At 34.7% G+C, this 12,608-nt stretch overlaps 1 protein-coding gene across 1 annotated transcript in view; it reads right to left on the bottom strand.

Annotated features, from left to right (window-relative positions):
* KIF5B (kinesin family member 5B) overlaps positions 1 to 12,608 on the bottom strand; it is a 48,588-nt gene that overhangs the window by 16,324 nt on the left and 19,656 nt on the right. Inside the window, exons 7-15 of the mRNA XM_077771789.1 lie at positions 12,199 to 12,286; positions 11,912 to 12,036; positions 10,696 to 10,800; positions 10,252 to 10,397; positions 9,219 to 9,367; positions 8,582 to 8,775; positions 4,942 to 5,010; positions 2,703 to 2,909; positions 353 to 496 (exon numbers count right to left, since the gene is read on the bottom strand). Coding sequence (XP_077627915.1) covers positions 353 to 496; positions 2,703 to 2,909; positions 4,942 to 5,010; positions 8,582 to 8,775; positions 9,219 to 9,367; positions 10,252 to 10,397; positions 10,696 to 10,800; positions 11,912 to 12,036; positions 12,199 to 12,286 — 1,227 coding nt within the window. The remainder of the gene's footprint in view (positions 1 to 352; positions 497 to 2,702; positions 2,910 to 4,941; positions 5,011 to 8,581; positions 8,776 to 9,218; positions 9,368 to 10,251; positions 10,398 to 10,695; positions 10,801 to 11,911; positions 12,037 to 12,198; positions 12,287 to 12,608) is intronic.

Raw genomic sequence — 12,608 nt, 5'->3', positions numbered from 1 at the left:
ATCTTTTAAAACATTTAAAACCATAGGCCAATTCACTTATGAGTTTACTCCCTGAGCTAATCTTCACCGTTGTCCCAGTGACATACTTTCATGTACTACAATTTATTAGTATAATTCCTAAATGTGAAATCTTTACACATGCGATCCAAATAAATGCTACTTACTGAACATTCCTTCTGAGTGTCCCTTATTCTTTGTCTTTCCTCACATACTACTATTTACTATATGTTGCTGTTGTGCAGGACATAATGGGCACGAAAAAGAACTTTGTAGAAAATCAGTAGTAAACAGAAATATGAGTTATGTACAAATAACTATGCCTAAATGCTTAATACTTAGTTATTATACTTACCTTTACATCATTATTTCCTACAGCAATTCCTATTTCTGCAAGGTCTTTTAGTAAAGATGCCATCATCTCAGCTGCTCGTTTTTTCTGATGGTTGGTCATTTCCTTAAGTTTCTGAAGTTCAGCATCTATACTTGCTAAAGTTGCCTAACAGAACCCAAAACAAAAGACAGAGTTAAATCTATTAAATGAAATATTACTTCAAATACTGACACATTTCAAGTTTTCATGTAGTACTCACAAAAGCATTATTTTCTACTTTTAATTATTTTTAAGTATTCTCTATACCCAGCATGAGGCTTAACTCACATCCCTGAGATCAAGAGTCACACACTCCACCAACTAAAGCCAGCCAGGTGCCCCTCTACTTTCAGTTTTTTGAACTAACTAATCTACTGAATTCTGGGATAGCTCTCAGTTGAAACTTAAAAAATACTGCAGCCCTAATAGACTATATAAAATTGCCATATTATGCTCCATTAAGAGTAGGTAGTTTGTATCATTTCACTAATTTTTGAGACTGTAATATTTTCTGTCTAGAAATGGGAAACTTCCATATTAATTTGATTTTCTTTTATTTCTACAGTATAGCTTATTATTTGGAAACAGAGTCTGAGCAAATTAATGTTAGAACAGAACTGAATTTTCTAAGGTTTATAGGTTTTCTTTATATGCCTTCTACATATACAGTCACTGAAAGAATCCACTAGATAATTACTACTACTTCATAATATACGCAATTATTTAGGAGACAGTGATGAAGTAGTATTACTATATTACTTTAAATTTAAAATAATAGCTGGTTTATCAACAACAAAGTCACCACAGTTTTGAAAAGTCCAACCATTTTGGCCACTTTAAAACTAATCATTACAAGTCAGATACTGACTAAAAGTAAGCTGCACTAAAAATGCATGAGTAAAAATGCCATAATGTCAGTTTTTTGTTTCTTATGGTCATTTCCTTAAGTTTCTGAATATCAGTAGTGTATTCATCCAGTTTAATATAAAATACCAGATATTTTTCAAGTCTCACAAGGTAGCATAGGCTTTAATGATTAAATCAGCAGGTGTTTTCTCAAACTGAGCAGCAATATAGTACACATATACAAAGATGCAGAATGCTATAAGGTTTCTAACTCTTACTACCATCAAAGTGCTGACAGATTCAGCTTTCTAACTGAGGCACAAACACAAATGTCTTAAAGACTGAAATCGGTGACCAAAGACCAACTTATACCTTACAGAGATGTAAGAAAGTCCTACTGCTCTTCCAAACAGTAATTAGGTTTGCTAATAATGCAACTCAGTACGAGTTATAAAGGCACCTTGGTTTCCATGCTATTAAACTGTTAACTTCAAGTTTAACTGTAACCTTGGATATAAGAAGGGGAAAATGAAATTTATTCAGGGGCACTAAAACTTTAAAAAGTATTGATTGCTTTCCTTTAGATAGATGAACATGGACAGGGAAAAAAGTAGTGAACACTGATCCTGAGTCCAACTCTAGATGTGGTTTCTAGACAAGAAGTTAGCATTAGCAATAATAAATCCTTAATGAGAGACCTCATCCATGGTGATGCTGAAAGTATAGCAGTTGTAATCACAGCTATCTATTATCTTTGGCATCACCTCAGAAGGGTGGCAAATCCTGTTCTACAGCAATGATGACAAACAAAGATCCTTAGCTATTGCAGAATCACAAGGAAAAGCCTCCTACGTTGTGCCAGGCAGGCTCTGCTCCAGGGCTGGGAATATAACAGTGAACAAAACCCAAATTATATAACGTTATATATTTTTCTCTTTTTCTCAATTTACTTAGTTTGAACAATCATCTAATAACTTTACTGACCAACTAGAAGCTAAATTATTTTCCCTTTAACATCAGAATATTAGGAATAGCTAACAAGTCTTAAAATGGCATTTTAATTACCTATTAATAGACTTTCAGGAACTAAAAGGATAACTCCCTCCTTTACCTGTAAGGCTATATATAAAAGAGGAAATGAAGTTGAGATTTGGAGTTCCTTAAGAATTGATAACATCAGTCTTGAGGTTACATAGAAAGAAGTTACGGAGATAATTTTAATTAAGAATACTTGTATTAGGGGCACTTGGGTGACTCAGTTGGTTAAGCATCTGACTCTTTATTTCAGCTCAGGCCATGACCTCCTGGTTCTTGAGACCAGGCCCCGTGTCAGGCTCTGTGCTGAATGTAGAGCCTACATGGGATTCTCTCTTCCCCTGCCCCTTCCATGCACCCATGCGCGCTCGTTCTCTCTCTCTCTCAAAATAAACAAATAAGCATTAAAAATAATACTTTAAAGTATTAAGAAAACAAAATTATAGCTTACTGATTTCTGATTTAGTTCATCACTAAGCAATTCATATTCCTTAGTTTTATCTTCAACTTCCTGAGACTTCTGATCATAATTGACAGCAAGCTCCTCTAAGGCTTGTAAAACTTCTTTTACTTCTTCTTTAGAGGCATCATTTTCTGCTTGAAGGCGATTCAGTTCAGCTTGCATATTATCTTGATCCCTCCTGGTAGATGCCAGAAGCTACATGAAAGAGTAAAAGTATACGGGTTTAAAAAATCTATTTGCTTCACCATTTGCTAAACATCTAGTGAATAAATTATGGACGCCATTAACTGTGTTAACATTTATTCATTCAACAGATTTACTGTAACAGTGTGCTAGACACAGTAGGTGACAGCAAGGAAATCAAATAATGACTCTTTGAGGAATCTAACAGAGGAAACAGGTACAAAAATAAACGCATAAAATGGAATGTTAAGCAAGAGCCATAAAACGGAACAGAACCTAACCAAGTACTTGGTAGTACTTAAAACACGAGGGTATTTCTGTAGGTTATTCATTTAGAAGGAAGCTAGAAAAATTTTTTTAAAAATTTTTAATGTTTATATTTTGAAAATGTGCACATGCGCACAAGCACGGGAGAGGCAGAGAAATGGAGAGACAAACTGAAGCAGGCTCCAGGCTCTGAGCTGTCAGCAACAGAGCCAGACAGGGGGCTCGAACTCATGAATCGTGAGATCATGATGGGAGTCGAAATCAGAGGCTTAACCCCCTGAGCCACCCAGGTGCCCCTAGAATATGTATCTTAGTCATATGAAAGGAAGTGGCATATTAGGTTCATAAATAGTGAGCACAGAAAAAGAAATTAGTAGATGTTTAGAAGATTTTAGATTTTCTTTGGGCAACCAGGGGTGACACCTGAGTTAGCCCCAGGAAAATTTAGTATCAACATATAAAATTTGAACTGGAAAGAAATCAAGACGCTAGTTTGGAGAATACTGCAATCATCCACAGTCAGTGGCTTTAAAGTAGGGGTATTTGGATATGTGAAGGAGTATTTCTAACGGGGCAGAATGCTAATGGCACTTAGAAGTAGGGGCGAAGGGTGCTAAATGTCCTCTAAATGTCCTATAACATAGAGAACAGAATAATAATGAAGAAGAATGCAAATTACTAGTGTCCCTTTTGAAAAACATTCTACAATTGAATTAAGTACAATGACGATGTGAGCAGGATTAAGTTGGTGGACAGTGGCTATTTCTTCCTTACGGAAGCTGTATAGTTTTTGCCCACATCTCCAAAACAAATCTTAAATGATGTACCATTTTTCAATTATCCCCCTGCTCTCCCAGGTAAGATAAATTGATGGTCCAAACTAGGTGACAAACTAGAGAAGAGAAACTTGAAAGAAGGCAGAAATGAACGGGCTCAATGAGGGTAGACGTGGTGACAGAGGAGTCACAAGGGATTTCATTTACTGATATTGTCATTCCCACAATGAAGTCATACCTCAAATTATGTAATTAGTAAAGCCAGGTCAAAGTAATTCAGAAATCAGTGTCTTCCTTCTTTAATTATCCCTTTAAACTCTGTGTGTTTAAGTGAATGACAGTAAAACATTCTGTTTTTTATATTCTTTCCTCCATTTCCTTATGGAAATGCTTTTCATGACAGGAGGGGGACTCTAAAGTTATCCCAGCCCAGTGTAAGAAGTCTTTCTCAAGAATCAGTAGAAATGTTTTGGGGAGAATAAGGAGATGAAACACCACCATACTTCAGGCAAGGAAAGAAGACAGAGTTAAGAAGTCCATTAGAAGTATGTTAAAAAATATCGAAAGTTGTTATCCTCTTCTCTCCATTTAGACAGAACTCTAACTTAAAAAAAAACAAATACTCAGGGCTGCCTGGGTAGCTCAGTGGGTTAAGCATCCAACTTCAGCTCAGGTCATGATCTCAAGGTTCATAAATTTGAATCTGTGCTGATAGCTCAGAGCCTGGTCTGCTTCAGATTCTGTGTCTCCCTCTCTCTCAGTCCCTCCCCAGCTCACACTGTCTCTCTCAAAAATAAACAAACATTAAAAACTAAAACCAGATACCTTAAGAGGAAGTCAACCTTTGCTTCAACCCATATATCATATCCACAGAGAAGTACAGTCATATTCAAAAAATTTTTAATGTATTCTAATATATTCTGAACTCTGTAGGTTCATCTTTTATGTTCAAATAATAACGATAAATTATAAAGTTCTCCTGAAAACCGTACCCAACTTACCTCTTCTTGATCCAACATTTGTGTCTTCAGTTTCTCTACCAACTGGCTCTGTTGATTAATTTCTTCATCCTAGAATTTTAAAGTACCAAGTTAACAAAGTAGCTCACAATCTGATTGTAACCGTTTTCTAACATAAATTGTAAGATTACTATTCCCTCAATCAAAATATTTCAAAACTTCCTCCAAATCCAACATTGCTTATTTCAATCTCCTAAAAAAATGTTGAAAGAGATGGAATGTCTTTGAATTAATAATTATAACATTTACCATGCAATTAAAAAAGTTTAGACTTACAAACGCTATTCATCAAATACTTAAATGCTAAAGAAAATAATAAACATGTTTAAATTTATTACTGAAAAAAATGGCCATTCACTAAAAAGGAGAATTACGGGCCCATATCACTGATGAACATGGATCCAAAAATTCTCAACAAGATATTAACATATCAAATTCAACTGTACTTCAAAAGAATTATGCACCATGATCACGTGGGATTTATTTCTGGGCTGCAGGGCTGGTTCAATATTCTCATATCAATCAACATGATACACACATTAATAAAACAAATGATAAGAACCATTTGATCCTGTCAATAGATGCAGAAAAAGCATCTGACAAAACACCGCATCTTGGTAAAAACCCTCAAAAAATTAGGGAAAGAAGGAACATACTTTAAAAGCCATATATAAGGCCCACATCTAATATCATCCTCAATGGGGAAAAACTGAGAACTTTCTCCCTAAGATCAGGAACATGACAGGGATGCCCACTCTTAGCACTATTGTTCAGAATAGTACTGGAAGTCCTAGCCTCACCAATCAGACCACACAAAGAAATAAAAGGCATCCAAATCAGCAAGAAGTCAAACTCTCACTCTTTGCAGAAGACATGATACTCTACATGGGAAACCCAAAAGACTCCACCAAAAAACTGCTAGAGCTGATACATGAATTCAGCAAAATAAAGGCTATAAAACCATTATATAGAAAATCTGCTGCATTTCTATACACCAATAATGAAGCAACAGAAAAGAGCTATCAAGAAATCAATCCCATTTACAACTGTACTAAAAACCATAAAATACCTAGGAATAAACCTAACCAAAGAGGTTAAAAGATCTGTACACTGAAAACTACAGAAAGCTTATGAAAGAATTAAAGACACCAAGAAATGGAAAAACATTCCATGCTCACAGAAAGGAAAAATACCGTTAAAATGTTGATGCTACCAAAAGCAACAGACACATTCAATGCCATCCCCATCAAATAACACCAGCAATCTTCACAGAGCTAGAATAAACAATCCTAAAATTTGTATAGAAGGGGAAAAGACCCCAAATAGCCAAAGTAACCTTGAAAAGAAAATCAAAGCTGGAGGCATCACAATCCCAGACTCTAAGCTTAATTACAAAGCTGTAATCATCAAGACAGTATGGTATTGGCACAAAAACACACAGACCCAGAAACGGGCCCACAAATATATGGCCAACTAATCTTCAAGAAAACAAGAAAGACTATCCAATGGAAAAAGAGTTTCTTCAGCAAGTGGTGCTGGAAAAACCAGAGAGCAACATGCAGAAGAATGAAACTGGACCACTTTCTTGCACCATACACAAAAACAAATTCAAAATGGTTGAAAGGCATAAATGTGAGACAGGAAACTATCAAAATCCTACAGGAGAAAACAGGTAGCAACCTCTTTGACCTCGGCCGCAGCAACTTCTTACTGGACACAGTCTCTGAACGCAAGGGAAATAAAAGCAAACATGAACTACTGGGACGTCATCAAGACAAAAAGCTTCTATACAGTGAGGGAAACAATCAACAAAACTAAAAGGCAAGATATTTGCAAATGACATATTGGATAAAGGGCTAGTATTCAAAATCTATAAAGAAGTTATCAAATTCAACACCCAAAATACAAATAATCTAGGGAAGAAATGGGCAGAAGATATGAATAGACATTTTTCCAAAGCAGACATGCAGATGGTTAACAGACACGTGAAAAGATGCTCAACATCACTGATCAACAGGGAAATACAAACCAAAACCACATTGAGACACCACCTCAACTGGTTAAGAGTGGCTAAAATAAACAACTCAGGAAACAACAGTTGTTGGCAAGGATGTGGAGAAAGGGGAACCCTTTTGCATTGTTGGTGGGAATGTAAAGTGGTGGAGCCATTCTGGAAAACAGTATGGAGGTTCTTCAAAAAAAGTAAAAATAGAACTAGCTACCCTATGACCTAACAATTGCACTACTCAGTATTTAACCAAAGGATACAAAAATGCTGATTTGAAGGGCACATACACTCTTATACTCCCATGTTTATTGCAGTGCTATCAACAATAGTCAAATTATGGAAAGAGCCCAAATGTCTACCAATTGATGAAATTTTGCCATTTGCAACATTGTGGATGGGACTGGAGGGTATTATGCTAAGTGAAATAAGTCAGAGAGATAGATCATGATTTCACTTGTATATGGAATTTGACAAACTCAACAGATGAACACAGGGGAAGGGAAGGAAAAATAAGATAAAAACAAAGAGGGAGGAAAACCATAAGAGACTCTTAAACACAGAACAAAAAGAAGGCTGTTGGAGGGAGGTAGAGGGGGGAATGGATTAAATGGGTGATGGGCATTAAGCAGAGTACTTGTTGGGATGAGCATAGGGTGTTATATTAATTGGTGAATCACTGGCTTCTACTCCTAAAGCCAAGATTACACTATATGTTAACTAACTTGAATTTAAATAAAAAAGAAGGAAAGATGGATAGACAGACAGCAAGAGAGAGCCATTCAGCCACTTCAAACTTGCCGTATCTGCTTAAAACACATAAAATCTCACCTAAAAACAAAACCAAAACTATTTTCTTCTAGTCTCTTTACTGTTCTTGTTTTCCCTTTCCTCTCTACTTGGTTTGTAATTTGTTATTTTTCACACTTCTGATGGATATAATCAAAGCAGGAAAATACTATTACCACTTTATTCTGTTCCCTCTCTAATCTCTTGCATCACCTTTATTATTGAGTCCTTAGACCCCTGATTCTAAGAGATCATTTTGTTAAGGCTCTCCAATGACCCAATGTTCACTTTCCTTTAGAAAATTTAAGAAGGGAAAAAATTTATGTCTCATACATAGTTGCTGCACAGAAACAGCAATTGTGATTCTATATTTTTTATTAAAACAGATGACCCTTGAACAATACAAGGGTTAGGGGTGCTGACCCCCCCCGCCCCCATGAAGTTGATCTACATATAATCTGACTTCACCAAAACTTAACTGTTGGTAGTCTGCTACTGAATGGAAGGTTTACCAATAACATAGAGAATTAACATATTTTTTGTTATATGTGTTATATACAGTACTTTCACAATATAGGAAGCTAAAGAAAATGTTATTAAAATCGTACAGAAAATATTTTACTGTACCGTATCAAAAAAAAATCCACATCTAAGCGGGCCCATGCAATTCAAACCAGTGTTGTCTGAGGGTCATCTTTACAACAGTTTTCAAAAGGTTAACAAGTCAAGGAAAATGTAGGTCACCTGGACCCACAGTATTAAAATTACATAATAAAAATACCTATGTCATAACATTCTAAAACAAACTAGAACATGAACAATACGCACCTTGTCATCAAGTTGTTTATACAATTTAGCAATTTCTTCTTCACACTTTCTTCTCTCAGCATCAGTAAAGTTTCCAGTAACTCCAATTGTAGCCGCAGGTTTATCATTGGTAATAGTAATATCTTTATCCACTGCAAAAGCTTCCAAGTTAGCTTTCTCTTTGTCAAACTGTTCATCAATAGGCACTGTCTCTCCTAAAATAAGACAACAGATAGTTAATAAACATCCACTTATCTATAACTTATTATCATTTTATTCCATTTCAGCAGGGCTCACCAACTTTCTTATCCACTCAGTCTGAGATTTGAAAAGCTGCAATTAATTTTGACTCACTTCCATCTTCAAAATCCAGTTACCAAATCTTGGAATTTTTATTGCTTCCACCCTAATCTAGGAAACTTGCCATCTGTAACTTGATTGCTATAGCTCTCAAGATGGCCTTTATGCCTCTATTATTTTAGGCAATATCAGAATTTAAGAGATTTTAGTCATTTTATTTGATGATCTCTAATACTTAAAAAATAAAAAAATGATATACTTTATTATTTTTGTTTATATTCATGTCAGTCTCAAATTTATAAAATAGCTTTTCAGTCATATTCAACAAACTCAAAATGAAAAATTTATAAATGATTACCATTACGCCATCGGTTGAGTTCATTTTCAAGCCACTGAATGGTGTTCCGCAGGGTCTTATTTTTTTCCTTTTCTCTTTCATACTTCTTTTTCCACTGTTCTGCAGTTAATTCTACATTTACACAAACTGTGTTCTTAATTGTTTTGGCCCTAAGAGAAGTAATTGTAGGAAAAAAATGTGACTAAGATTAACTATTTCAATTGATAGCTATAGATCTCTCTTTTTATATACATGTATGGCATATATGGCTAAGTAATTTGGCTCTTCAATTATCTTTAGACCATATACAAAGAACTATAATTACTACAATGCTTCTTCAACAAGCTAAATAAATTTGGGTCAGTCTTCAAATCTGTGAATAGCTTTAAAAAAAGTTTAACCACCTGATGAGGATAAAAATGCAAGGGCTCATATTTTCCTAATTCATTTGCAAGGCTGAATTAATAAAAAAAAATATTGTTGAAGGTCAAAGATAAAGTCATCACTACTGACTTTCCTAGGTTAACCAGTTCATATATGGCTATCTCATTGTTTGACCCTGTCAAGAGACTAACATAGGATTAGATTTGTTAAGGTTTTCTTCATTATCTGATTAAAATGTTTATTTTCTTCAACGTTGAATTAAAGTTTCTCTTACAAATTTGACTGAATTTAAGACTTAAATATGTACTAAAACTTAATTCAAATCCAAGCAGCTTTAAAAATGGACCTTGCTTATGTCTCTGAATTAAAAAGTTGTGTCATATTAACAATATGCACTGGTCTGTAAATCTATCTATATTTTCCTAGACTTAATAAGCAAAAGACCGGAAAGGGAGAGAGGCAAACCATGAGAGACTCTTGAATGCTGACAAAAACTGAGGACTGATGGATGTGGGGGGGAGGGGAGATGGGCATGGAGGAGGGCACCTGTGGGGATGAGCACTGGGTGTTATGTGGAAACTAATTTGACAATAAACTATTTGTAAAAAAATAAAAAAAATAAGCAAAAGACCTATCTACATTTAGACTCTGTATTTTCTCAACAACAAACCTTTGACCAAACAGAAGTGTAGACTTTGTTTCAGATTCATTGTATGATGATGGAGAGCAGCAAATTACAATAGTAGTTCTACAGTTCCCACCTAATGAATCTTGAAGAATTCTTGTCATTTTACTATCGCGATATGGAACATACGTCTACATTCAAAAACAAACAAAAGAAACAAGACCAATGGGTTTCTACACAATAAAATTTGCTTTATTAATATGCTACTTTAAGTAAATTACAAAGGGATTTTGGTTATTTTAACTGATAATATTATGATGGGAACTAGAACATACATACTACTACTCTAAATTCCTAAAAACAACTAATTCACACATACTAACTTAAAAACACCAGATCTCCCTCTCCCGGGAACATCCATGCATTTATGTCCATTGATATCTAATTCCCCATTAGATAACTAGGGAAAGAGAAGACATGTGTACTCACACTTCCCTCTGCCAAAGCAGAAATGACATTTCCAAGAGCAGAAAGTGACTTGTTGATGTTCTTAGCTTCATCCAGCACAGCACCTTCAGCTCCAGTTTTACTAACCTATACATAAGATTTCAAAAGAATGAAAACAAAATTGTAAGTTTAAAATGATTTTCTTTGAAGTTTCTAAAAAGTTCAGAGGTCATTAATAACCAGCAAACAACAAAATGGAAAGCTTCATGATTTTAGTTGTCAATTATTTACTCTAAGCTATCACTACTTCTTAAGTATTAGTCTTCTGACAACTTGGTCAAGTAACTAGGTGCATGACAAGAATGTGATTAAGGAGATTCCAAATTTTATTTTTAGTTTGTGCTCTTGAAAATAACACATTTACAAGTACATTTGTAATTTACTATTTGTTAATCCCCTTTGCTCCATTAAGAGGAACCTTTTAAAATTTGCTAAAGCATAAGGTTGATATTCTAACTGTTATGCACTAAGTTTAAATATATAAGCCAACTTGCTTCTTTTAAAAAGATGAGAAATATATATGTTAAAGACAGGATAAAATAACAGATTGTTAATGTCGGCTGAAGAAACAGCCTTTCAGAATTCACAAAATTAAAGACAGGCTTTGAAGGATACGTTTAAGGCTTGGGTAAAAGGGAGTAGGTATGTCATTTTTAACAGAAGAAACAAATTAGTGAAACAGCACAATTGGTTACAGAAATGAATATTAAAATATTTGAACTTTTGATTATCTCATAAATTACAATCAGATTATAGTACACAGTGGAGTCTGTAATATTAATCATCCAAAGGAAAGAAAGATACAACCAAACCAGAAAGACTAATGGATAGTTATCAGTTTCCACAGAAAACCCACTGCCAATATGGATAAAATAGATACCAAAAATTAGGAAAAAGATACCTAATAAAATTGGTAACAACATACGCTGAACTAATTCTCAATAAAAACATATACCCTAAGCCAAAGGTAACACCTTTTGGTTGAAATGGACTATGGCACAAATAACAGCAATTTGGTATTGATTTTTCACTTTAAGTAGTCACTGGCACTGCATCAATGCGTTTAAACTCAAAAATACTCCCAAATCCAATTTGATAAGTTATTAAGATGTTAACAATGAATAATGCCTAAGTCCAAATTCAAGCTACTAAAGTTTATAAAAATGCTTAAACATCTACCAGAATATAAAGATTTTACCTTTTCACTACCAGCTAAATCAACCAGATAAAGTTTTCCACTCAGCTTTTGTTCCGTTTGCGTGTTCTCTTGTTTTACATTAATAAGAAATATACTGTGACTCCTAGAGCTATGTTCATTCATATCTGCAATGAAATTACACAAACAACTATAAACAAACATGGCTTTCCCTTACTAGTAATTTCTCAAGCATCACTTTACTTAAAAACCTTACAATTAATCAACTTGATAAAGATACTGTAAGGCAGCTTTGAAACTTAACTCATGTTAATAAACATTCTACTTACTTGTAACTGCTACATGTCTGTTAGATTTTCCTTCATCAATGGTATCCATAACTTCATCAGGACTACATACAAAACGCTCTGTGCATCCCTATAAAATAATTTTTTTATTTTTTTTATTTATTTATTTTTTTTAATGTTTTATTTATTTCTAGGAGAGAGAGAGAGACAGCGTGAGCAGGGGAGGGTCAGAGAGAGAGGGAGTCACAGACTGAAGCAGGCTCCAGGCTCTGAGCTGGCAGTCAGCACAGAGCCCGACGCGGGGCTCGAACCCACGAACTGCGAGATCATGACCTAAGCGAAAGTCGGACGCTTAACCGACTAAGCCACCCAGGCGCCCCTAAAATAATTTTTTTAAATATGTCAACAACCTAAAGTAATTTTATTACAGGATTTTTCTATTTTATTTTTTT

This window comes from Crocuta crocuta, unplaced genomic scaffold, assembly GCF_008692635.1.
Source record: "Crocuta crocuta isolate KB4526 unplaced genomic scaffold, BGI_CrCroc_1.0 scaffold457, whole genome shotgun sequence".
In the NCBI taxonomy this organism is placed as follows: domain Eukaryota; kingdom Metazoa; phylum Chordata; class Mammalia; order Carnivora; family Hyaenidae; genus Crocuta; species Crocuta crocuta.
The sequence above is the reverse complement of the archived record's forward strand: the minus strand, read 5'-3'. Positions and strand labels throughout refer to the sequence as shown.